Below are 27,704 nucleotides of genomic sequence, written 5' to 3'. Positions count from 1 at the left end.
CTGTTCAAAGAAAAATTTCTGACCACTTTACCTGAAATAGTAGCCCCAAATCCAAATATCAGGACCCCTAATTTCCTAATCCATTTTCTCATAGAATTTGTAATATCTGAAAATTATATTAAAAATTACCCTCTTATGCTCCCACTATAAATATATAAGTATAGACTGTCTATTTTGTCTATCCCTGTAATCACAGAACTGAAAACATCATTTGGCACATACTCATCACTCAAAAAATGATTTTGAATGAATGAATAAATGAATGAATGGTGATCCCGAGGCACCTCCTTTGGAGATGGAGTAGAGGTATATTTAAATTTATTATTCTACCACTTTAATCCCCTAAGAGAATCTAGCATATATTAAAGAGTTTAGAAAAACAACAGCCACACAATAAAATATAACTGAGTTAGTAATTATATTATCTGAGAATTGACTATATACCTATGCACAAATCAGTTTATCTAAAAGAGTAGATTGCTGAAAATTGCTATGGTTTTATACAGTTTTTGATCTCAAATCACATTGTAGATCATAGGTATATAATTTTCAGGTGTTATTACTGTTTTATAAACAAAACCAAGTGAAAGGGGGTCTCCAAAGCGCATATATATATATATATATATATATATATATATATATATAATGATGTGGTAGGGCAAGAACTGGAAACACATATTTACCTATTTATTGAGCTGTGTTGAATGGGGCATCACATGCCCAGAGACAAAGTGAACTAAGTCTAGTTCTACAGTCTAGTGCAGGGTTTTTCAGTCTCAGCACGACTGATATTTGGGGCCAAATACTTCTTTGTTGGGTGTGGCTGTCCTGCACATTGTAGAATATTCAGAAACATCCCCAGCCTTATCCATTAGAAGCAGTAGCAGCTTCTAGCCTGTGATAACTGAATATGTCTCCAGATACTGTCACATGTTTTCCAGGAGGCAAAATCCAATCCCTGCCCACCATGGACACATTGAGTGTCATTGGTCTAGTATTATAGTGAGAAGACAGGAAAAAATACTATGAATAATATTTTATGCTTCATAATATTATATTGTGTATATTTCCATATTATATATTATATATCACATATATGCCATATGTTCCATCATATAAAACAATTATAAAAATAAAGTATTTCTTAGTAGCTAAGTTAAAAAACAATAAAGGGTAGAGATATTTCAGAAGCAGAGAAGAGGTCAAAATTGACTTTCCATATTAGCAAAGGCTGGAGCCTCCTAAGAGGTTAGTTAAAAGATCTCTTTGGGGGTTGGGATGGTGGCTCAGTGGTAGAGTGCTTGCCTAGCATGTGTGAGGCACTAGGTTCGATTCTCAGCACCACATATAAATACATAAAATAAAGGTCCATTGACAACTAAGAAATATTACAAAACAAAGATGCCTTCTGACTAAGACTGACTGGGGAAGTTGGATTCATAGGGAAACACAGCTGGAGACGAAGAGAATTGAAGAAAAAAAATTGTCAGAAAGAGGAGGGGATTAGATTTCCCTTTTGTTTCTTTCTTATTGTTCTCCAGTTGCTTGTAATCATGTTATTACATTACCTATGTGAATATTATATAAAATACTCTGAATGTGGCACAGGTAGGTATCTTTTTTCTTTTCAAATGAAAAAAGCTTATTCAAATCCTAGCTGATGAAAATTCATTTTAGTCATTCAAAAAGAGAGGATTTGGGAATAAGACTTTAGCTAGAAGGTAAAGGAATTAAAACTCAAAGTATTTTCATCACATTAACAGGATGACACTTCCTCTGGGGCCTGAGGGAGCACCCCAGCCATGAGAATGAAGAGGCTCTGAGTTCTCTGGTCCTGTCCCAACCCCATCTTATCTCGCACCCTTCTGTAGCTATAGAACTTTTTCTACACATTTTACAATTATGTCTTCTTCATTAGGTGACTTTTTGGATGTGTTTGAACCTCATTAGTGCAGTCTCTTCAAGAAATGAGAGAGTGAAAGACACAGGGTCCAGTTCCAGGTCAAGAGGCCTCTTGTGTATCCAGCAGCTTGATGTGACATAAAAAGATGGACTTTGTAAAACCCCCTTTTACTTCCTTTTTCCCTTATTTCTTTGGGTCACTCCACAGATTTGCATATAATAGATGAGGAATGGCATTCCTACTGAGGCCTTAATGACTGGCTGCTACAGCTTTTCCACTCACCACCTGCCCAGATCAGCTTGTTAGTCTCTGAACGGGAGGCTGCTCTGTTCTTAATTTACTTCCCCAAATTTCAAATCTGTTTAGATTACCCTCAAAAGGTCACCTTCCATGTTCCACAGTTCAAAGACAGTGTGTGGCAAATTTAACACAAAGCTTAAATACTATACATTTCCCCTTTTTCCGGGCTCCTGACCAGTCTTCTCCTTTTCTTTATATACCACAGAAGGACAAACTCAACATTGACTAAATCTGCAAAATGATGAAATTCAGTAAGCAATAGGAAAGCTGTTACTGTCACTTTTACCAAGTGGTTCAAAGTAAGTTAGGTTTTGTTAATAATTATATTTCTTTATAAGAGGTATCTCATAGGGGAAAAAAAGCAGAACAAAAAGAACAAAATGACATATGCCCAATAGTCAAGGATGAAACATAAGATACACCTGTTACACGGGACACTTAAAGAAAAATGGTGAACTAAAAACAGAGTGTTTATGTTTCCTGAAAAACCTTCATTCTGTGAATGATGAATGCTCGCTGGAATGGGCCATTTATGAGTCACAGATGAGATACTGCTTGCTTTCATTTGAAGAAAGTAATATGACTATTAATTTTGGATCATCATCAACATGGAACTCAGTGCAGATCTCCACAAATATTCTTCAAATTCATTCAAAACGATGTTTGGAAGCACACATTCCAAGGTGTTTTCATTTGACACAAAGTAAAATGGGCACCATATATGGAAGCTGCCATTCTGGCTTCATGGAAAGTTTCAATGAAACACACGCTAAGTGGGTTTCCTTATTTTCAGTGCTAACAAGTGTCCAAGTCAGGGATCTTAGATTATGGTCTAAACAGAAACCTAGACTGTTATAATTAGTTCTCACACGTTAATCTTTCAGAAAACAAATGTTGCAACATCTTTAATTGTGTTCAAATTTCTGAGTGAAGCACTTTTATTTTCTTACAGATGACATTCTCAGGTATCAGTCAACATGCCTCACCAATAAGCTGATGGGTACACTCCACAAATATTCCAGATTCATACAGTGCAATGTTTCACAACACATAACACCATGAAATCACTGTATGAATCCAAGAATTCCTACCTCTCTTGTGGTTTGCAACTTGAACAGAAGAAACTGTTGACAAAGCTAATTTGGGAGCAACTGGATAGGTTTAAAAGAATGAACAGCAAATTAGAAACAATATTGAAACTTTCAAACTGTAATATCTTATTAACAACCCACTCGAAAAGTAGCCCTAAATGGAAAGACTTCTTGTATCTCTTGCTCCTGAGAGTTTGTTTCAATTACCAAGGAGGGTTTCTATTTGGCTGAAAATGGTTCAACATTGTCAGTAATAAAGTTTAGAAGCTTTATTTTCAGAGGCAAAAGAATTATCATTTAAATCAAGAATCCAGTTAAGTAAAGATTCTTCTCCCATAAAAATATGGATATTAGGATCCCCAACTGTACCTCTTTGAAACTAGCAGTTATACTGTACAGTTAATTAGCAATATCATGGCCTCAATTCACTGTGTCACTCTGTCTCCATAAGTTTGTCTCCATATAAACCAGCTAGACCACTTTCAGTTGAATTATCAGACATCACACCACACAATGGTCAACCATTCAGCAGCATTTGGGCCTTGGTCTCAGAGTCACCTTGAACATGAGTATCCTTAACAATTGTCATTTTCTGCTTATTCTCTCAATGATAATATCAGTTTGTTAATGTCAGGGTTTTCTCTCTAAGTTTGCCTTGCCATTTCTTTTCCAATTATTCATGAAGAATTGCTTGTGAAAATAACAAAAATGGAATTGAGCCTGATGTTCTTTGCAGATGTTGACAAGATAAATTACGGCTCCACAGAACTGGCTGCTGCTGCAAAGTATGCCTTTCACTAGAATTTCAAGTTCAAGCACTTTATTCAACTGTGCTGTTTCTTAAATAGATTCATTTGAGTTCATTATCCATATTCTAAACCAGCACAACTGGCATTACCTAACGATATATCTGAAAGCTTTGGGTCCTTATGACACTTGCAGAAAACAAAGCAAAATAATTAAATGAGTGTTTCAGGTTTTGAACAATATATAGAATCTTGTTCAGTTCAAAACTCACTGTGGAGAAGTGTTAAGTGTTAGATCTTGTGTTGTATAATTTGCAGAGCTATGAAATTCAGTGGGAACTACTGAGTGGCATTTCACCCAAGATACTCTTGTTGAACTTGCCAAAGAATGAAATCACTAAACCTCCATGAGTCCTCATAGAATTAGACTAATAGGGGTGAGCTTGATCTGTATTTCTTCTTCCACATGTATGCAGAAACTTGAAGAAATTCGTTCAGAAAAGATGATTAAGATAATTCTATTTGCTAGTAATTCATGTATCTAGGGCAGCCTCGACTTCATCACTCTGATCACAGACTGAAAATGCCGCCCTTCCAATTTGACTCTCAACAAATTGCTAATATATTTTATTTTGCTTAGCAGCTATTTCCTGGTTCCTCCTTTCGCTCATTTCCTTCTCCATCTGTATTCATTAGAGTTTAGAAAGAACATCCTGTATATAACTAAGGAAAGGAGGAGTCGAAGATGTGTCCTGTTTTTAGTTGGTGTTAGCTTTGTTTTTTTGGAGAAGGAAGAAGACAAAAGAATACAGTTTTATATTAAATTCTCTTGCATGCATTTGTATATACATTATATACTATTATTAATTAATAAGTGTGAGCTTAACATTATCCTGCAGCTTATGAAGTTTATTGACATATTGTTGGGTTTTTGAAGGTTCTATTTATTTCTGTGTATTCAGTGTGCTCTCCTGCCTTCCTCCCTCCTTCCCTCCCTTCCTTCCTCCCTCTCTTCCCTTCTTCCTTCTGACATTAGAAGTCAGAAAATAATTACTGCTGTAAGGACAGACAGAAAACAGGTTATTCTTAATGCTTGTGGACATGAATGGCAATTATAAGGGGGAAATTTCCAAAAAAGAAAATTTACTGTCGTGTGTGAGAGAGAGAGAGAGAGAGAGAGAGAGAGAGAGAGAGAGAGAAAGAGAGAGAGAGAGAGAGAAAGAGAGAGAGAGAAAGAGAGAGAGAGAGAGAGAGAGAGAGAGAGAGAGAAAGAGAGAGAGAGAGAGAGAGAAAGAGAGAGAGAGAGAGAGAGAGAGAGAGAGAGAGAGAGAGAGAGGAGAGATTGGTCCAAACCTTTACAAGTTTGCAATATGGAGCAATAGTAAAAGAAAACGAAATCTGTTGGTTGTCACAATACTACCTTTATCTCTTTACCTAGACCCTCCATACAAATGTGGGACCAGTTTTACTTAAGAAAAGTAAAAGGGAGATAGTGCAATGTCTGTGTCATTCACACGTTTTAAAGAGTTATTTATAATCCACACTGTGATGGCAACAAAATTCTAGGTTCTCTTGGGACTGACTGACATTCAGTGCAAATTTGCTCAAGGGCTTATAACTTCTACACATCTCATTTTCCTTCATCTTTTGCCCTAATATATCTGGGAAAATCTTCATATCAGAGAAAAGATTCAAATTATGATTCTTTAAAAGATATGGTATTCATGATAATGCTCTCACTTAGTGTTAAAGGTGGTTATGGGATTTTCCCCCAAACATGTGGGATTTTATGTCAGTAGGAATTTTACATGCTCCTACCTTGTTTTGGATTAGAAACCTCAAGGGAAGAAATATTCGGCCAAATCCTATTAAACTTTGGAGGATCTGCATGCATCAGGAAAAATCAGGGAATGTTATTTTCCAGCTATAATGTCATTTGGTCTAAACAGAAAATAAATGAACAAAGACACAAACCACACGTCTGCTTTTAACTTGGCTTTGATGCGCTTAAACAAAACATGACTCCCACACCAAACAAGAGCAGGCAACTGATGATCCCCAAAACATTGAATGGACATTAAATATATAGCCACTTCCCTAACAAAGCTCTACATTTCCTTTTGAAATAAGGTAGAGTGTTCTTACACAAAAAAACCAAATAGGGACTTCAGCCATCCAAACCAATAAGTTAAGCCGGTGCCTGAAACTAGAAGATAACACTAAAGAAATAATTTCTCACTTGAGGATTCCATTCTACTGAATTTATATTTACAGATATGAACTGGTTGCATTAGTCTTTCATGAGAGATTCTTTGGGGTATGTTTTAAGTGTGAGCCATTATCTCTGAAATGAAGTGGATCTATTTCCTGTTTATATAGATGCAATTTCTCAGAGAAGGAAAGAGGGATGACTGGTGGTTCTGGCTTAAAAACATTCCAAGGTGCTTCCAATCATATCTAAAGTTTGTATGCATGGATGTGTGTCTGTTTCTGTGGTGCTTTTAGCTCAAAAGGTGTTTCTAGAGTTATGGGTCTCAATCCAGAAATAATTAAAAGCATTGTTTAATTTGTTTAAATTATGAATTAATTGTATTTCTGTCTCAGATACACCCATCTAAATAAATAAATACATAAATAAGTTTAGAACACTCAGGATTAAAATTTGATATTTTAAAACTGCTTTTGTTTAAGCTGAATATACCTGACTATTGAAACAGCTCTTTTATGATTCAAATCCTATCATTCATTAAGTCCTGCTCAACGCCCATCTCTTGTGTCATCCTGCAGGATGACCCAAGTCCACAAGGACAACTCTTGCCTCCATACTCTTGCAGCATTTGCTGTCACTGCTCCTGATCTTTTACTGACATGTGGACAGGCGTGAGCCTTCATATTGCTAGTTAAATTTCATAGGTCTATTTCTCATCATCCTAATTAGATTGGATCTCTTTGAAGAAGGCCAAAGCCCTGAAGAAGGCTTCAGAAAGTATCTGATAATTGAGAAATTGATATCAAGTGGCTAGGCTACTGTAAACAGGTATTATCAGATTGTTTCCTCCATCATTAGATTATAGCCAATAACATTCTTGCAGGACATGGGACTTTCACTATTACTTTGTTTTAAAAATATTTGTTACAAGAGCTGAGCTCACAGGTCTCACACAGCTCTGGTCTGTTTTGCTCTTCTTTCATACATGTATATGCAAAGGCCAAGAAAATCTTAATTATTGATATTGCTGTTATCTATGAATATTTATGAATGGAAAGAGAATGCAATAGTCTTCCATATCAATATTCAGATGTTTTAAAATAAATAAGTATTTGGTCACATGTAGAGAAAAATATATGGGTGATTGATGAAATGTTGCTTTTCACTTGAGCATTTTGATGATACCTAGATATTAAATTACTAGAAAAAGTCTAACTGATCTTTGATGATCAGTTTTGAAAAACTGCACATTTGCATTTTAAAGGAATTCATTTTATTACTAGAAATGGTGCTGAAAAAGATTTCACATGGTTGGCATGATTTTGTGTAAAATACATTTATATTATTAAGCATCAAATATTTCTCTCCATTTTTTCTATAATAGCAAATATAGGTCATAAATTGGGGTGATGATTGAAAGTTTAATGTTAAGTACTTACTGACATGTTTGTCTTGAAGAAACGGAAGTTATAATATGATTTATTACTTTTTAATAAGCTTTGCCAAGAAATTTAATTAAAGGAGATAATTTTGTAATAGTTTAGAAATGAGTTCTAAAAATCAACTCTATAAATTAAACTTTATTCCATGTTCCAATAAGTAAAATATTTGTGTACAGTTCTTTTTGGGGGGTGTTTTATGATTCTTCCTGCAGATGCTAAGGTTCCATTTTAATGATCTTCTGCTGTATCATATAGCTAAAAGAACTTCTTGGACATGGAAGTCCTTGTTTTGTCTGAGAATATAACTAGACATTTTTTCCAAATAATTTTCATTATTTAGGATGCTTAATGTTACTGAAAAATTAAAACTCAGAACCACCAGTGGGGTAAACTTTATATGCTATGCATTTTCCTTGCAAGGAAACATGGAGTCCTGAAATGCTGGATATTTGTATTCGTTGCCCCTAAACTCATGTAGTGTTTCCATATACATTTTTAATATCTGGTCTTCATGGAATTTTTAACAACATCTCATCATAAATTAAAAAAAAATTGTTTTGCAATTGCAGGGCCAAGCAAGAAAACACTTATAATTAGCCTATTACTCTCTGGTAACTTTTGTTACTCTAAGATCCTGTTACGAAATAAATATAAATATTACTAACAAACATTTAATTCCCAGAAGTAAATTAGGCACATTGGAGGCTCTACGAATAGTGTAATGGAGACAAATTCTATCTTACCATATCCAAAGCCAATGAACGTCTTTGTATAAAATGAAGCCTCTGAGAATTCTTAGCCACTGGCTACTTGTTTCAAGTAGATATAAATTGCAAATAGGAAAAAATTATAATATATCAAAAGTATTTGTATTTCCCCTTTGGGTAAACTGTTGCAAATTTACTAATTTAATTTTCTTCAGAAATCAACTAGGGAAAATCTCTGGGTCAGTATGAAGGTCTCAGAGTGGTACTTTGTTACAAGGCAAATGGCCTTGTGAGCCGTAAGATGAGGAGTCTAGTCCCAGTTCTACCACTTTGGAGCTGTCTGGCTGTTCATTTCTCGAGACTCCAGTTTCCTTATCCATAAGAGAAAGATGCTGCAGGAGAGATCTCCAAGATTTCTTTTAGCTAATTTCTATCCCACCAATAGTTCCCTCATGGCCTAGCAGCATCATGCTAAAGTTCTCAGAGGAGGAAGAAACCCATTGGGAAGGCACATATGCCTTTTGGAGAATCTAGGGGATTGAGTTTGTTGTATATTTTCCTTGGGAGGAAAAATAGTGTTCTGAAATGCTGGATATTCATATTTGTTGCTCCTAAACTCACATAGTGTTTCCATATACATTTTTAATATCTGGTTTTCGTGGAATTTTTAACTTAACATCTCATATTAAATTAAAAATTTTTTTTTTTTTTTTGCAATTGCAGGGAAAATTATTGTGGAAGGCCTTGACTATGGACCTATTAATTGTCATACTAAAGCCTAAACTGAAGTTGAGAAAGAATTGTTAGGGTACAGAGAGATCACAACATGTTTGAAGGTGGTCATTCAGGAATAGATGTTTATGCATCTCCCTTCTTAAGGATTCTGGCCCCATGTGGAAAAATGAATTGAATTTGTCTTGAGGATCTCTTCTATTGGACTTCAAAGAATGGTTATGTGTGAAATAGGGAGATCATAATCACATATCACACAATTGCCCATTCTAAAAATAAACAAAATTTCCAGAAGGCCCATCAGTTGTTATTAATGTATTGTTATTTTGAAGTTTTGAATTAAATATATGAAAAGCCTAGAAAATACCTATTTTGTGAAAAATTTTTAAAAATATTGTGCATGTAAACAGCTCATGCCAGAATTGCAAATTGGACCACTTAAACAAGTTCCTTAATGTTGTGCCTGAGTTTTCTCATCAGTAAAGTGAGGATAATGACACTGCTTGTAACTGGTTGCATGAAAACTGAATTGAGTTGATATTTGCTTCACATTGTAATGAGGATTCAATAAATGTTGGTTCTTATTCTATTTGTGGTTACTGTTGTAATAAAAATAAGATTACTGTACTATGAATAGTTCTTACTGACTCGAAGTAGGGAAAATAATATGCTCTCCCTATTCTTTTTCTCAACATTAATTGTTCCCAAAGCAAATGTTCTGATATGTAAGAAAGCTTTCATATGATATACTTTACTTTAGGGAAAATCCAGTTCCAGGGCCTATATTAATTAATACTATTGTTCAGAAAACAATAGAAATCATTTTCAATATGAGAAATATTTGATTTTTAATCTTTAACAATATAAAATGCTAATTTCTAGTTTCTTTTTGGAAGTACATTAGCTTAGAATATGAACCAAATATGTGGTTTTTCTTAATTCCTCTTGTTTGTTAAGATCTCCTCAGAAAATTGTTTTATAATAATATCATTGTGACACTTGAAATCTATTTTTATGAATAAAAAAATTGAGATTCCTATTATAAAAATGAGACTCTAGAAAAAAGCTTTTTCTTTCTTTCTTTCTTTTTTTTCCCTCTGTGCCCTCTAAAAGCTTTCTGCTCTGTAGGATGAAGAGTAGAAGTGTGTTAGAATTGCTCAACCTGACCATCTAGTTCTGACATCATAGTGAGGCTAGCTGAAAAGCAAGCTTCAAGCAAAAAGCTAAATACATGTTATTTATATCAAGAAAGTTTTCAAGGTGGGATTGCTTTAGAATATTCACCTGTCTTTTATCACATACAGCATTCAATAAGCATGAAGAGTAGATTGCTTTCAATTCATTTTATGGAGAGTCTTTAAGGACAGAATAAAATGTGACCATCTTTCCCATCAAAGGAAATATATGCTGATTTTTTTTTTCTAGAAAAGTCTACCATGTACTAACTAATAGTAATTTAAATAAACAAAGAGGTAAGTTCTAATATCATGGTAGGATGTGATGGGTCCTCATTTGAGATTGGACATTGAGCTGGAATTCTGCTTGGCTTCTTTCTGGATACTTTAAAAACAATTCATTTAAGCCTTAACTGCTTTATCTGTAAAATGATGAAGTTGGATGAGTTGCTCTTCATGCTTCTTAGCAATACTAATGGTTACATAAACTTCTGGTTCTAAGATGTGGCATCCTGTGAGAAATGGTGTGCCACCATGATATGAAAAGGAGATGCTCAGAGGATGTTAGTGAGCCTCCACTAAACATGGATCTTCCAGGGCCTTCTGAGGAGAATATCAGGCACAGATAAGATCACAGGGTCCCTTTGGGTTTATACACTCACTGCTATTGTTCCTCAGGGAATCTTTAAATAACATTATTGATGCCTTGAAAAGAATCTACAGAAAACCCTGAAGATTTTCAGGAGAAATCCCCAGAGCCTGGAGGTAATCTTGATTTTCTTCACAGTTTGCAGCCTACTCCCAGAAGCACAGCATCATTAAACTGGAAAGGAAGATGAGTTTCAAGTGATAGTGGTGGATCTATTCTTGAGATGGCACCTGGGGTTTTGTTTTGCTATAGGCCCCCGTCTCAATATATAAACAGACATGTATAAGCATGTTTCATAATTTGCATAGCAAATTTCATGAACTGCTTCATGTTCTGTAATGTATCTTACACCTATACACTTCTCCTCTCCCACAGTATGTGGGGGATGTTTGTTGGTAGAGGAGAGATACATATTTTGATGTGGGAGGATCAGTCTTCCATTCACTGTCCTCAGACTCCGTGTGTAAATTTTCCCTGTTGACAACACAGTGATGTAAGAAAACATGAACTTCTACTTTTCTCCAGGACTCTGTGAATCCCTGAAACAAAATGAATCAATTCAAGAATTAGCAGGTCTTTTAAAGTGCAATGTAGTAGAGTAGAAGCATCTTGGGGAGGGGGTCTATAAATCTGGAATCTTTTGTTTTCTAATTTCTTCCACTTGCTATATCATGTTCTATGTAGCCTTTGGAGTCAGATATCCATTCCTGGCCATATTACATTGGACAAGTTATTTAACCACTCTGAGCCTCAGATTTCACTATTTGAAAAATAAAATTCTGTAAACATGTAGCTACATCTCCCTACAATTCTGAGCCAAGTTCTGTGCCTAACTTTTCTTATGAGGGGCAGTGGATACTTTCTGCCTTGGTACTCCAAGAAGACTTCAATGGATATTCACACACTTGAAGAAACTACGATTGTGCAGGAATTTACAATTAACATGTTTGAAGTTTTATTACAGGATGTTTTTGAAATCTTGGCAAATCTTTGTTTCAACTAGAAATTTCCTGACCCGACAAAGATAACTAGCAAAGGTAGAGATATCAGCTCACACTTAAAAAAAAAAAAAAAAGTGACTTGAATTTCTAAAATTTGCCTGGGAAAAGGTTAATACATGAAAAAGTCACTTTGCCTAAGAAAGGCAATTATTGCCAATAAAGATTGGTAAACTTCTCAGTTTTTTTTAAAAAATGGGAGATTCTTCCCTGCTCCTTTATTGGATTTATTCGGTTTGTTCTTCAGGATTAAGGAGGCAGCTACATCCTAATGTTCATTCAATTTTAGGATAACCACAAAGGTTTTATGAGTGTGAAATGCTAGTTACACAAATATGAAATGGATCTGTGATGAAGGTACTGGGTATATGATAGAACATTCCCAAAGGCATTTCACCGGGGACCTCAGTTTTCCTTCTAGAACATCAGCAAACAATTCAAAATTAATGTAGCATACCATGCAATTTGCTATATTGCTACACTAGCCTGGTAATTTTTTTCCTCACTGTATAAAAACTAATTAGTTAAAGGGCAATTCAAATGAAACTTTTATTGGGGGGATTTAGAAGTATTAAAGCAAAGGGGAAAAGACAGCAAACATACACTGAAGCTCTCTGGATAGCATGAACACGATTATTAATAACCCTTGGGTGGGGAAATGATTAACCTTGTTATTTTCCTCACGATCCAAGTTTCTACAATAAATTGGCACTGCACAAAAATATTTAGATGCTGTATGGAAAACAACTTTTACAAGGTCTCCAACTGGCATCAAATATTTTCAAGTATGAAAACATCTCTGGGCTTTCTCAACAGGCTGATGGATCCCTGCAGGTAGCACTTCCCTTGTTTAATAGTCCTGCCAATTAAATCAAATTAGAGATGAATTTTTAACTCTGTGATGAAGGCAATGCTCATTATAAGAGAAAACAGGAAAATGAGATATTTCCCTTAAGTGAATTGCTGTTTCAAATTGAATAATTTGGGGATGGCAGAGGCCGGGGAAAGGGAGCCAAACAACTTCATCAATATTCTCTGCTTTATATGCCATCATGTCAGTCATATGAAAGGAAATAATCTATAGGCAGGGTCACCAGATATTTATGTCTTTCTTTTCTTTTGTTGGTCTTCTAAGACATTTCTAATTATTTAAAAATTCCAAGTCTTTCTTGATGTGATTTTCCATTTCATGCATGGTTGACCTTTAACCTCTAACTCATCTGTCATTTGCTTTTGTAGGAAGTGATAATCACCCACACAAAGCTATTTGTTCATTAGGCCAATTCTTGATTGTCTAATTGTGCTATTTGTAATATATAGTTTAACATAATTAGTAGAATCATTTGCTTTGAAGGACTAAGGGTCAGATAATGTATGCTAGAAGTCAATGATTAATTTATCACTTTAACTCATTTATCACTTTATACCCGTTACAGGTCAACTATTAATTTGGATCATTGCATCAACACATGTTCTCGTAAATAAAACTGTGAATGTTTACTTATAAGTATACTTTATTTAAAAAAAGCAAAACCTGAATGAATTGGTACCACATCAGGTAAGGTGAAACAAAATATTGATGAGAAGGCTCCTGGGCTGCCGATCTATTTTGGGATTCATTAATTGCTCACAATATCATCAGTATTTTTTCAGCCATGGTCAAAGCACATCAAAAGGAGTGAGTTTTAAATCAACTACCCTTGGGATGTTTGGGAAACCTATTTCCTAACAGATAGACAACAGCAGGTACAAATGACCTTAATGGGAAATTTGTTTCAAAAGTATTTTTAGCAGATGATCGGAAAGGATGACTGCTCTGTCCATGTATGCCTTAATACAGGTGTGACAATTTGAGATCTATACTGAAATCTATCTGGACTCCCAAAACTTTAGTTGTTGTGTATATAGCATATGTATGTAAACTTATGGTTACACACATCAATAATTTACATCAATAATATACATCATTTATTTTCTTTGAGATACACTTTGATGATTAGAGTCTCATGGGTGTTATATTTGTTGTAATGGTATCTTCCTTCATAGCTTGTGGAATGATGCTCATTGATTTCTTCTTTGGGGTAGGGGAAAAAGCCCTGGCAAACACCCAAACTTAGTTAGAAATCCAAGCAGCTTCCTCTTCTCTGACTTGTCCCTTGGAAACTCCCTTGCCATACCCTCTAGAACAGGCACCAAATTGTCTACAGGGGAATTCTTGCCCCTTGGAGAGAAAAGAAATACCCCATGCACACGGCAAGCACCTTATAAGCCCACAAAGAAGGAACTTGCAAATGCCATTAAAGCAACCTAGAAGATACGATCATATTTGATGGTTTTATCATAAAATCTCTGTACCTTAAAAGCCAGGCAACAGGCAAACTAATCATGTGTGATGTTGGGTGACCCCTGGGAGCTCTTACATCCTGCTTGCTGGAAATCTGAGAAAACACCCATTGCATTCGAAGCTGAGAAGCCCTAGGTGTACTGAAGGCAGAGTACAAAGTGTCACTTTGAGACAAATGGTTTTTGTCGCAGGTATTATGAGCTAAATGTTCCTAGTTTCCGGATAGTAAAGATTAATACATTTTCCAAAGGCACAACAAAGCATCCTTTCAGGTCACCACTGATTTCAAAATAAAGGAAAACAATACTGGAATTTCCCAATTCAGTATGTAAAAGGTCAACATCTGCTGATGCTCAGAGATGGGGGATGTGGTGAAAGCTGCCGAATGAGATGTTGAGTGAGCAGTACAGTCAGAGGGTCCATGCAACACGCAACTGGCACTCTGAACAGAACACAACCAGCGCCAGAGAACTACTTTTCCATCCATCCATTTCTGAAACTTTTACAGGCCAGGTCGCAAAAGCAGCCTCAGTGATTTGTTTAAACTTGGTTCTGTTTGGTTCCCTTTTTCTCTGAAACACATATGCAAATACAATTGTCAAGGCCTGAAAGGAGCACACTGTGGGGTACCTGTGCAGTTAGGCAAATGCCCTGGGAGGTGGGTACTCTGGCAGAAAATTTAGACTATTAAAGCTGTAGGCTCTCATTTGCCAGGTTGCAGCACTGATACTATTTTGGTTAAGATCACAAAGAGATGCTGTATTATTAGCCTGTGAACAATAAATGGATGTGAATGCTACCGCTATTTACAAAGCCACTGATTTTCATGCCATTTAACATGTCTAGTGCTGACAAATCAGTGTCTGGGCCTATTCACAATCTTAAGTAAACAAGGTTGGTTTCTAAATTGGAGAACCTGACTGCGCATTTTCAAGAGGGAAGTTGTTTTGTCCAAATTATCAGAGTATTGCCTTTTTGTGTGTTAGATATGGCAATGCTTCCACTGGGATCACCATGCCTAGTACAATTCTTATGACACAAGCCTTTGAAGGGTGACACCATAGCGAAAATTCTTTTATAGTGCAAAACTGAGGATCCCTCAGTACTTTATTTCTAATTGATATTCAGTCGTTTTTCCCAAGGTTTTAGCCATTGGAAATCCAGGGTGTAATGTATAAAAGTATGTGAAATTCTGCTCAAAATTTATTGGGCATATTCAGAGAGAGACTTGGTGTTAGAGTATCATTGCTTTATGTGCAAAGAGGGAGCTGCAGTCTGGGACTCTCACGGAAGTCAGAGAATGTTGTTTTCAGTGACGCTGGAAAAGTGTTACACAGAGGGTTGAAGAGAGATTCCTCTTCAGTTGCTTAGATTTTTACAGAAAAGACTTCTTGCTAGAGTTTCTGGTCCGCTGACTCCTAAATTCTGAATATATTTTTCATACCCCTTCTCTATCAAATATAAACCTAAGTACTCAAAACATGTGGATCACGGTGTTTTAGGAGGAAGAAGTGGACATACTGATTATCTTTTTTCCTTCATTCCTCCAGATAGACTAATGCTGAATCTGCCTCTTTCAGGCCTTCACAAAACCTCGAGTTTAATGCATTAACAAAATTCCCTCCTCCTCTTTTCATGCCCCCTCCTTTTTGGTTCTAATGAATATGCTCAAGGCATCCATTGGTATTCATTCTCTGCTTTTCTAAATTATGTTAGAAATCCATATCCAGTCATAGAAAAAGAGTTCAATTTGATTGTTGACTACTATGTATAGGTAAATAGGAGTGTTTCCATTTTTGCCAAATGAACTACAGTTTCCAAGTTATTGCACCTCTGTATAGGTGGCCATCATTGGTCAAAAGTATTCAGGAAAGCTTTGGCTCTGACATATCCACAGGACAGTTGTGCATAAATAACTGTTCCGTGTTCTCACCACGTCTGTGCAGAAAACCGACACAAAAATGCAATTCACAAGGAAAATGCTGTACTGCATCAGAAATGGACATTGGGAAAATAGATCTGAGGAGCCGAACAACAAAGCAAAGCTGGCCTAGACTTGGTTTGGTGATTTTTTTGTTGTTGTTGTTTACTTACTACCAATACTGGAAATACTGGGAATACCTGCAGAGAAAGAAAACAGTAAAGAAAAACTGTTAGCTATTTCTTAGTACATGACATCTTTAACTTAATATATAAAGTTAAGAAACTTGATACGTGATAACATTCAGAACATTAAGTTTAGCATAGAAAAACAATTAAACCAATTTGTTTTTATTTTTGAGCTCCTGGGCTGATCAGAGTTGGAAAATTAATGTTCAACTTCAACAGCTGGTGTAAGGAAGCCTCATGGTGGCAAGTATTTTGTGTTTGACTTTAAGGTTCATGGATATTTGTTTGTGGTTCAAAATAGGTACTGAACTAGGCTAATGTTCTGGGAACAGCATACCAAATATCCACTGTGTGGACCTGTGCAAATATATCCACATATGCAATAAATCTTTTTAAATGTGTTATGAGATGCATGTGCTAGCTGTTGAAAATTATTTGGCACTTTTTTGATTAATTTCACATAACCATCATTTTTATTCGTCCTTTACTTGTCAGATATGTGGATTAAACCCTGTAATAGAAACTTAATTGAGCAGAATAATTCAAGAATACATTAGGTAGTTCATATTGATCATGGACCTCATTGATTTTCTACCTTTCAGTTTAATTCACAAGTTGTGCTAAGGTAGTGGAGCCATTTCAGAATATGGCCTAACTTGGGATGTACGTAGACATGAATTTAGTCTGTATCCATGTTAAAACTTCTAACCAAGCAATACATATCACTGTGGTCAAGAGTAGAGGCTCAGGAGTCAGGCCATCTGAGTTCAAAGCATGGCTCTGACTCCTAAATTCTCACCAACTGTGTGACCTTGGGGCAAATTGCTTATGCCTTCAATTACATTGGCTTAGTCTCCTAACTCTCTGGGTTGTTGTAACGATCATATAAATTGATAGATGGAAAGTCCTCAGATATTGCTGCACAAGTTGTATGTGTTGTATCTATCCTTGCAATGATGACCATTATTGCTATGGTTGGTTCACCGAGCAACACTCTTATGAATATTGCTAGTTAAAAGTCAGAGACATCCATGCTCACCACTAAATCTGGGTGGTGATGGGGGTGAGAGCATGAGTTTGGAATCACAGACCTGTGGGACAGTCCTGCTTTGCTACTCATGAGTTGGCAAGTTCCCTAGCTTCTGTTTCCTCATCAGAAAAGGGACCAGTACTAAAACTCTCTGAGGCTGCTGTGAGGATTGAACAAGATAATCCATAAACATGTCTGACACATGGTACATAGCCAATAAATGATAGCTGTTAATAAGCTGTTCAACTTGTTCTTCACATCATTGAACTGCAGTAACAGGTGTTAACTGTAAGAATCATTATGCTTTTATTTTAGTACTTCTCTTTGAACAACTGCCCTCTACTTATTTTAACTAATCATTGTACCCTGCTCAGAAATTTCTAGGTTGGCATTTTTTAAAACCAAGAGATATTTTCTTATGTCTGATAAGAAAGGAGAAAGTGAGGAATAAAGGCTTCCTAGGTTTATTTACTTTTTTTTTTAACCCTGAAAGGAATGAAATCTTACTTTCATTTTTTAGATACATTAAAAACCTCTTGATGTTAAATACTCAGAGTTTATAGCGTTTCAGCTTAATTACTGATCTCCGATCAACCCAAACTGGAAAACTAAATTTCCATTTCCATATTTTAACTCTATTCTATGAACTGAATTTCAAGCTGAATGTAATTTCTGTGAAGAATGGCTGGCTTCCTGACTCTGCACTTCAGTAGACTGTCTTTGCTGCAGTGTGACATTGACTTGGGACTGAATCTTTCTTTTTTCCTTTGTAAATTCCCCATTGGGTTAGGTATGATAGCAGCATCATAATTTTAGAATCAATTGCAGAAGCTCCAAATTTCCCCCATGATTGAACATCCTGCTCCATTGCAGGGAACTGCTTGCCTGTTGTAATCCATCAAAGAGAATGGAAGTTAAGATGGCCGAAGAGACTTCATGTGTTTTCAAACTTACATGGAGTCCGAAGTTCTTGGGGTGTTTGGCAAGACACAATGGAAAGCAAATTTGCCAGACTGTTTTATGCAGTACTTGCTGCAATTGAAAACTTCAGAAAGACATAGAAATGTTTCCATCCCCTTGGGGATACCAGTGCAGGAAAGTCATGTTCATTCCAAGAATATACGCCACGCCAGACAAGGCCGTTCTGAGATCCTATTTTCCTCATGAAGATGTTATTGCCTAGCATTGGCTGCTTAAAATTCAGGTTCTTCTTCATTTTGTGGTTTACAATTTTTTTGAGAGATTGCCAGATGACTCACTTTCTATTCCACTGCAGTAAAATGGGAATTGCTTAGAAAAGATTTTTAAACTGCTCATTTGGATAAAGATTTTTGAAGTTGAAAATATCTGAACACCAGCAGTGTCCATTAGTATAGTTTCAGATGCTGTTTTTTTCCTAATTGTTCTTATTTTACAATGTCCAAATAATACCTTGTTTTTGGTTGCCTGCAGACACCTAAAGAATTTCATAAACCTCTCACATCTATTAAAAAGGCTACAAGTAAGCCATGAGAGATCCTTCAAACACTCTAGAATATAAGATAGGAAGGCCTGGAAATGAATTTCAGCAATTCATTTCATGAAAGGTGGGTGTCTTTAGGGCCTGTGAGGAATGAATCAATGAATTCGATTGCATCTTACAACAGCGACTGTGACCATAAGCAACACAAGTGAGTCAGATTATGCTCAGGAAAATTGTCTAGGCACATGTTGGCAGTTTAAAACATTCCCTGTGATGTGACATCTATTATGTAAAGAATATGTTTACATTTAAAACTGGGCTCAGAAGTTATTTCTTCCCTTTCTTTTTCATACCCCTGATGTGAGGTAGCTGCTCTCTCCTTTGTGATCTCACAGCCCTTGGTACAGGTCTCCATGATCAATATATCAATTTATTTGTGATTGTTTTTGCTTTTGCCTGAGAGCACCAAGGGGACCTCACCCTAATCTTATCCTTTCTGCGTCTCTATATCTGCCCGGGATGATGCCTGATACCTAAGAACTTCACAATGTGTATTTACAAAAATACCTAAGAACTTCATAATGTGTATTTATGTGTTTCCATGAAGGTTCCTATCATTGTGAAAACATCATTTTTGATCATAGCATAACTTTTAAAGATATTTTTTAGTTGTAGAAAGACACAATGCCTTTATTTATTTATCTTTATGTGGTGCTGAGGATTGAACCCAGGGCCTCACACATGCCAGGTGAGTGCTCTATCACTGAGTCATATCCCCAGCCCCCATAGCATGATTTTGTCCCCTATAAAGTGTTTCACTGAAATTGAATTCAGGCTTAAGGAACTTTTTTGTTGTTTTTGCATTCATAATGCTCTTCGGATAGCAAGAGTTATGTGTAGATTTCTTTTCACTGCTTTGTTTTTAATGAAACTCAGAGGCTTGAGCACAAATGGGTCCTCATCTGGGGAAACTGTCCAACACTTAATGTTTGGATCATTTTCTTTCTATTCCTTTTCTCAGATCTTCCTTTTTAATTCTCATTTTGATGCTATTATTTCTATCTTTCTATTTCTCTAAGCCGTCCAGAGGGAATACAGATTTTTGTGGGGCCTAGAAGGGCATACGAATTTGAGAGCTCTCTTTAAGACAAAGGACATATTATTAAACTATAAATTTAGACATGAAACTGAACTTTTTTATTTGGAAAGAATCAAGTGAGGAACCTGAAGTTTGGTTTTATTAGGGAAAATCCATCTCTGAAACAACCTCAAAACTACTTAAGACAAGTAGCTGATAGGAAGGTAAAAAAGAAGGGAAGGAAGAGAAAGACAAGAAAGGTTAATTCTCAAGAGTGATAAAAAATTTGAGAACTGAAAGGAATTGAAGAAGTCATCTAATTCAGTCCTTCTGTTTTACAGAAAAGGCATAAGGAGGTGCAAGTGCCTTGTCCAAATTGTCCCTTCCTATTGAACATTGAGGTATGTCATTTCTGGTGTCTGAGACATTGCTAAACTTGCACTGAGGAAAGGAAGCACAGACATGCATGAGCTTCAGAGAAAGTTTCTGTGATACACAGTATATGATCTTAGTACTAATACATCTTCTAGAATAGAAATATTACATCAGCGGACAAATACATACAACTCACAGGGCCATTGTGCTACCACCTTCCAGAAGAATAAGGGGAGACTTGGCTGGTAGGTATTTGCAGTCCTTCCCTCCTCAGTGAGCCCTTTCTACACCCACATTTATTTCAATGATTTGTTTTAAAGGAATTTATGTTGCAATTAGACAGATACGAACCTTATAGAATTATATAATATGATATTTTCTGCTTCTTGTTCTTTAAAAAAATAATTTACTGTCCCTCCCCCACCAAGCAATAACTGAAGGGTGGGTACATAATTAAGATGCTCATTAGTATATTTTCAGATGCTGTTTTTTTCCCCAATGGTTCTTACTTTATAGTGTCCAAATATGGAAGTCAACATGATGGAGATCTCAAAAATAAATACCCCGATCTGCAGAAGCAGATTAATGCAGTGCTAAAAGCTATAACTCCTTTTGAGAATCAATGGAAGGTTCAGCAGCTTTTCATCAAGAAGGAAGCAGAAGGGATAAGGATTCAGCATGCTTCAAACTGAAAGGAAAAATTACTACTGTTGTGATAGATGGTTTAACACAACCCATCAAGCAGGTGACTAGATCTTGCAGGCAGACTGTAACCATCGGGAGCTCTAACTCCAAAAAGGCTAGTTGAAGAAGAAGTAGGTAATGAGTAAGAAAACATTCTGCAGATTCATTTATATTCTAGAGGAATTACTTCCAATGTCCTTCCAGCCTGAATCTCCCATCCAAACAACTGTTGATGGGAGGTGTGGTGAATTGTCTCCCAGGAACTTGCAAGTGAGGGAAATAAGATTGCTTCACAAAATTTTGCTGCAAAATTATCAGCTAAATGATCCAAGAAGGGAGAGTTCACATTACCTATGGCCATACAAGGGCTCTGAGACCCGATTGCACACCGCAGACTTGACAGAGGTGACATTAACCTGACTTACTGTATTAACATATCTGGAGAATGGAATAATGAGCTCATCAGAAGGGGAAAGCCTAAAAAATAGAGCATCTGAGATGTATAGTGGCAGTACTGTCCTAGCACTGTTTCAGAGAGAGGGAGTGATAAACTGCAAACCTGCAGATCTTAGGAGCTGTGTTGACATTAGGAAGGGCTGACCCTGTGGTAGGGAGGATATGTCAGGTATTTCAGCTTGATGTTATTAACATGAAGCCATTTAAGCCTGATCCTGTGCTCACCAAGCAACCTTCTGATTATTTTCTGACTCAGCACCTAGACTTTATTACAGAAAAGAGAATACACTGGTCATAAGGACTTGAATATTCTGAACACTATAACAGTTATTTCATATTGTGGATGAATAAATAGGCATTTGGCCACAATTTATCTCCCCATATAATTGTCTCCAAGGAGAGAATTTGCTGATCATTTGCTAGATCTCATAAAACATAATGACCATAGCAACCAACTTCATTTCATTCTTACTATGTCCCTGGCATTGTCTAAATCCCTTACATGTATTAATTCATTTAATTTTATGACAACCATGTGAAGTCAATAATTATTTCATATTAAAGATGGTGGAAATACAAATACATAAGAGGCTAAAAATTGCTTGCAATCATCCCAGTCAATTGAGAAGATGACTAAAATTTAACCTAGGTCTTCAGGTTCCAGATTTTGGCCCATAAACAACACTCAATAACTGTCATTCAGTTTATTGCAGTTTCTTATCTCTAGTCTTCAAATTAAAAAATATTAAAAGAGAAAGTTGGTTTTTTTTTTCTCCCTCCAAATATATCTGTAGCACAATATAATGTGATCTGAACTAATTTGGTACAAAGTGGACTGGAACTGATTTACGTTATTATTTATAGACTTCCCTTATCCCACTTGGTAAGAATATTCCTATGTTTGCTGCAGAAATATTAAGATGTTTGATTAAGTGGGGCTGCGTCATATTCTGCTGTGGGTATTGCTATAATACATGTGCACTGTATTCTTGTTCTCAAATCCTAAAAATGTTACATTCTAAATCATATCTAGTCCCATGAGTTTCAGGTAAGGGACTGCAGACTAGGGGCTATGCATGAGTAATTTGGTATTCTGGACTTATATATATGGGTTAACAAACTTGGTTCATATACATCAGGCTCTGTGATGAAGACTCTTCTTAGTATGCTGAATGAATTAGGGTTTTGAGCATGAAAGACTGGTGGTGAGAGCCTGCTAGGGGTCAGGTCACACAGACAGTGAATGCGTTTAGCAAGGCCTGTAGAAACCAGCCAGCCAGTGTGCTGTCCATATATGTCTGGATGGGCCCTGAGGATCAGTGAGACTCTGTCCTATTGGAATTCCTGTAAGCTCTCAGATGGTCTCTCCTTGTTGGAGATAGAAGGTTCTTGTGATACTGCTGCTGAGCTGCGAAGGCCATATCCTCCGGAAGACATAGAAGATTGATGGGAAACCAATAATCCCAGGAGCACATTATAGGGTTATTAGGAGTACTTGTTCATTCACCAGAGTAACTATTCCACAAACATTTATAAAGACCAAGAAAAAAAACACAGCCCTGCTTTTAAATTGCTAATATTTTAGCTCTTGAAGTCAGACAGATCTGAGTTTGAAGTTTGCTCTGTCATTCATTAGCTGTGAGACCTTAAGGCAGCTTACTTAACCTTTCTGTGCTTTGGCTTCCTTATCATTAAAATTGAAGTAATAATAGTACACATCTAATAGGGATGTTGAAGGACTTGAGGCAATAAAACACATAAAACACTTCATAAAGTTCAAAAGCCGATGATAAATATAATAAAGAGTAACTATTATTATCCTTATTATCATTTTTTGTTAGACATAGTTTTGTAAGTCTATATATATTTGTAAGTCTATATATATCAAAAATCTAAAGAAAGAGAAGAGTAATTGATTTTGCATGAGAGAGGTTAGGTAGCCTTCAATGAGGAGCTAGCAGTGAAGTCTTGAAAAATGAGCAGGATTTCAATAAAAAGTGAAGAGAAGGGAGCTTTGAGGGTAAGGAATGAATTTAGTATAGAGCATGTTGACTTTGAGATCTTTACAGACGGCTGACAAAATTGGTCTGGACTCACTAAAAAGGTTGAAAGTAGATTTGGTTGTTTACTACTACACCAATAATACTGAGAAGTAAGACCACAGGAATAGAATGAAATGCCACAGTAAAAAAAAAAAAAAAAAAAAAACTGTAGACTGAGAAGAGGTGAGAAGCAGGAGCATTTAAAGAGGAACAGAGGAAAGTGTTCAAAGGCAGAGAAACACCATGTACGGATCTAGAAAGCAAGCAAGTTTGGAGAAGATTGGCTTGTTTAAACCGGTATCAAAATGGTGCCTGAACTCCAATAGAGGACAGAAAAAAATCACTCAAATTTAATCTGAAGGCCAATGTGGACCAATATGCAGTCTTCGGAGTCAAGACACACCTGGATTCCAATTGCCCCTTTCACGCTTACTATCTGTCTAAATCTTAAACAAGATACTTTCCCCGGTAATCATATGTTTTTCACATCTGTAAAATGAAAATTCTAGTATCTTTGTCATAAGACTGTTGTGAGCTTAAAATGGACTGATGCTTGTGAAGCATTTAGGAAATTGTCTGGATAATGACACACCCGTTTGTTCACCTGGGAAAATAGAAATCAGTCACTGCAAATTTAATAGGAGGGAAAATAATAGAAAAATCATCAAATTACTTTCCATCACTCAGAGGAGACCTAGATATTGTATAACAATTCAAGTTGGATTTCTGAACAAACAAATAATGTCAATGTCAGACCAATTTAATTTTCTTTCTTTGAAGAATATTAGACTGTGTAGGTAACAGAAAACTAAGAGAGAGAATACAACTGAATGAGCTGGGCTTTTTGTCTGTCTCCGTGACATTTCTATGACAGGGCTGAAAGAAATTGTTCGGACCAGCATGTCCCCAAAAGAGTGTTTTATAGAAAGTCATTAAGTGTTCCATGAAGCAAATAAGTTTGGGAAGTAGTGGGTAGGACAGGTTACTTTACGGTAGGGCTTCTCAAATGTATTTAATAAGGAAATGTGACTATGCAAGTGTTAGGATAGAACACAGCACTTTCTAAACCTTATTTGGACATAGAATTCTTTTAAGGGTTGTAGAACACCATTTGAGAAGCAGAGGTGTAAATATTACACTGGAGCTATGATTTCTACAGGGAGATTATTAAGTTTTAAGAATTTACATGTAGACAAATATCCTGTGTTGTTCCACAGGGATAAGAGTTTAAACATTGCAATTTAATGCTTCTCTCTATGAGCTAGACAATGGGAATCATGAGCATCATGATTAAGCATGGAATTGGATAGAGGTGCTATCTGTTTGGAAGATGGCAATGGAATTCAGAGGACTTTCAAAATAGAATTGAATATGAAATGAAGATCAATAGAGAAAGATGTCTTTTCTACAAAACATTAAGTTATGAAGGAAAATAAGAAAAAGATTTTTATATACACATATATATCTTATAAATGGCAAGAAAACACACTAGGTGTTGAATAGAAGCACAAAGAATAAAAATAGCACCACAAAAATTATTACTCTGCATTGGTCAAGTTTATCATCTCTCTGGTGTGTCCAACTGGGAAGGCTTTATTCTAGACTGTTGATGTTCTGCCGCAGTCTGGCTGGGCACAAATCACGAGCCACTGAAGCAGGAACAAACTTTATTTTTGAACTGCAGGAAAACACTTCACACAGCTCCCGGGGAATCCTCCCGAACACCACGCAGCTCCTCCAGGAACCCCCAGCCGGAAATATCTCTCCCGGAAATCCCTCCTCCTGCACTTCCCCAACCAATGGGAACTCTCGGGGAATCCCCGGAAATCCCCACGAGAACTCCAAAATAGTGCGAGAACTCAAAAGTTGCGGCAGAGGCGGATAGTAATGCCTTGCCTGTCAATCAATACTGTTGGCAAAATGCCAGGGGCCATACAGACTCGGCCATGGCTTTCAGCAATGTTCCCCAGGCTTCTTCCTCATCACTATATGCTCTGTGTTGCTATGGCATGCAGGACCTCCAAAGCCCAGAGACTCTAAGCAAGGTGCCAATCTGGGATGTCCCTGAGTGGTGGTGTAAGTGTCTTTGGAAGGAGATCTTGTAATTCCCTGCTTTAATAAAAGCATCCATCCTACTTCTCTTGCTAAAACCTGTGGCAATGGGAAGCACCTGACCTTCCTATCCAAAACTTCCCTGGCTGCTTGAGATTCTGCTAAAATTTTGAGATTCTTCAGCATGAGAGGCATTTCTAGGCTACTGAGAGGAAGGAAAGGGCCTGAGGTTGCAGTCCCTCTTTTCTCATTACTTAGATTTGAAGTTTGGTATTAGGATATGACATATTCTAAGTGTCTCTCTAAGATAACTGACTCATCATGTATCAAGTAGAGCCATGTGAAAGTGGGTGTGTGTATATGTATGTGTGTGTATGTGTGTGTGTGTGCACATGCATGCATGTGTGTAAGCAAAAGGCAATGTGAATGAAAAGAGAATCAAAAAGGTTCAGGAAGTCCTGTGCTTAGTGCTTGGTTTGAAGTACCACACTAATTGCAGAACTTCCAGGACAGACATGAAAGGGACATGAAAACATTATCACATGAAAAAGGAGTGAATGATGCATGATGGTTAACCAGAGAAGAAATAAACCAGAGTCAATATAGCTCTTTAACTATTTAAGATGGGAACTCAGAGACACTCAACATTGATGTTAAGAAAAGACTTTTGTAACAATTAAAACTGTCCAGCAATGGGCAAGACTGCCTCATGAAAAATATCCTAAAAATAAAGTATTTTTGAACACTTACTTTGTGACAGGTGTTATGCTAAACATATTGCATGCATTAGCTTATTCAATCCTCTCAAAATCCCTGTGAGGTAAGAACTTTTATTATCCTCACATTTTGGAAGGGAAATGGGGTGTGGGACAGGGTGGCTTACTTTTTCAAGGTCACACAGCTAGGTAAATGGAGGAATGGGATTTGATTCCAGAACATGTGTACCAAACTCCTAAATTTCTTACTGCCATACTTGTGTATTTTAAACACTGTCTGATATGTCAAGAGATTTCTTCCTTGCAGAACTAGACCATTTCAGACAATCTCTAAAATTGTTCATCAAATCTCTGCCATATTGGTGACTGAAATGATGAACTGAACCCTCCTGGCCACTAGGTCTGTCACTTTCCTTTTTAACAGAGATGTAGAAAAGTTCAGAAGTCAAGAGAAGTCCAGTAAAAACTAGGGGATGAATGGACAATTTGCCCTACAAGGCAAATCAAAGGAGGTTGCATTCCTTTGGCCAGGGACTGACTTGATAATCTTCACGATGCAAAGGGTTAGGTTTTATGTAAGTCATTTCCATGGAGTATATGATAAGACATCCATTTCTGTGAGACAGCTTGGCTGAAATGAGAAGGTCTTCCTAGTGAAAATGTCTTGAAATAAACAAGTCTTTGAAGCACAGTTATGGGTATAAGGTCCTGTTAGGATAGAAGCTCATGCTTTCAATAGCAGTTGACCCCTGCTGCTTCTCTGGTGGCCTTGGCAAGTCAACCTGCCCCGAGGATGAGCCAGGGTGCTAGCAAGTATTTTTGAACTTCGTCCTCTTTCATCTGTCCCACTAAAGAATTCAGTAGACCCTGAAAATGAAATCTGAGCCATTTTTCTTTTGCGAAAGCTTTAAACTAAATTTGACAACGGTGGTGAGAGGGGTTCTCAGGTAGCCAGCCACAGGGTATTGCAATAAATAACCTTGTGAGACACCTTCCAAGTTTTCAGTCTCTGGCTCTCAACAGTTGAGTCTCCATTAATAAACTCGCCTTGAAAAATCAACATTTCCGCTCAACAGAGCTTTAATGTATTAATTTTAGGAGCAAGAAGTCAGATTTTTTTCTTCAATGTAGAAAGAAACTGAACACCCTTGCAAAGAGATTTTTTTAACCTTTTGAGGGATTTTTTTTTCAGCTTCACAGAAAGTTTATCATAATTTCATGCCCCCACACTTCATGGCTTGTTACTTGGTCCATTACTCTTACACTTAACTTGATAAGGTCGTGGTTCTTGTGATATTAGTTTTTAGGTTTGGCTTCTCACAGCTGCAGCTTTGAAGTGCCTGATAACATTTTTAGCCTTGCACAGAGCCAGTGGCTTTTTAAGTTCCCATTCTCCTGTGCTCA

The 27,704-nt window shown here is 36.6% G+C and overlaps 1 protein-coding gene across 7 annotated transcripts in view; it reads right to left on the bottom strand.

The window, feature by feature from the left end:
- The window catches only part of Ntng1 (netrin G1), a 367,455-nt gene that overhangs the window by 60,371 nt on the left and 279,380 nt on the right, over positions 1-27,704 (bottom strand). For 5 of the 7 annotated variants that reach the window (XM_071618108.1, XM_071618111.1, XM_071618115.1 and 2 more), the window contains exon 5: positions 16,391-16,417. In XM_071618108.1, the coding sequence (XP_071474209.1) occupies positions 16,391-16,417 (27 nt within the window). Of the gene's footprint in view, positions 1-5,858; positions 5,925-16,390; positions 16,418-27,704 lie in introns of all 7 variants that reach the window. The other 2 variants (XM_071618110.1, XM_071618114.1) reach the window with 1 other exon arrangement.

The sequence above is a fragment of the Marmota flaviventris genome, chromosome 10, assembly GCF_047511675.1.
Source record: "Marmota flaviventris isolate mMarFla1 chromosome 10, mMarFla1.hap1, whole genome shotgun sequence".
Classification (NCBI taxonomy): domain Eukaryota; kingdom Metazoa; phylum Chordata; class Mammalia; order Rodentia; family Sciuridae; genus Marmota; species Marmota flaviventris.
The sequence above is the reverse complement of the archived record's forward strand: the minus strand, read 5'-3'. Positions and strand labels throughout refer to the sequence as shown.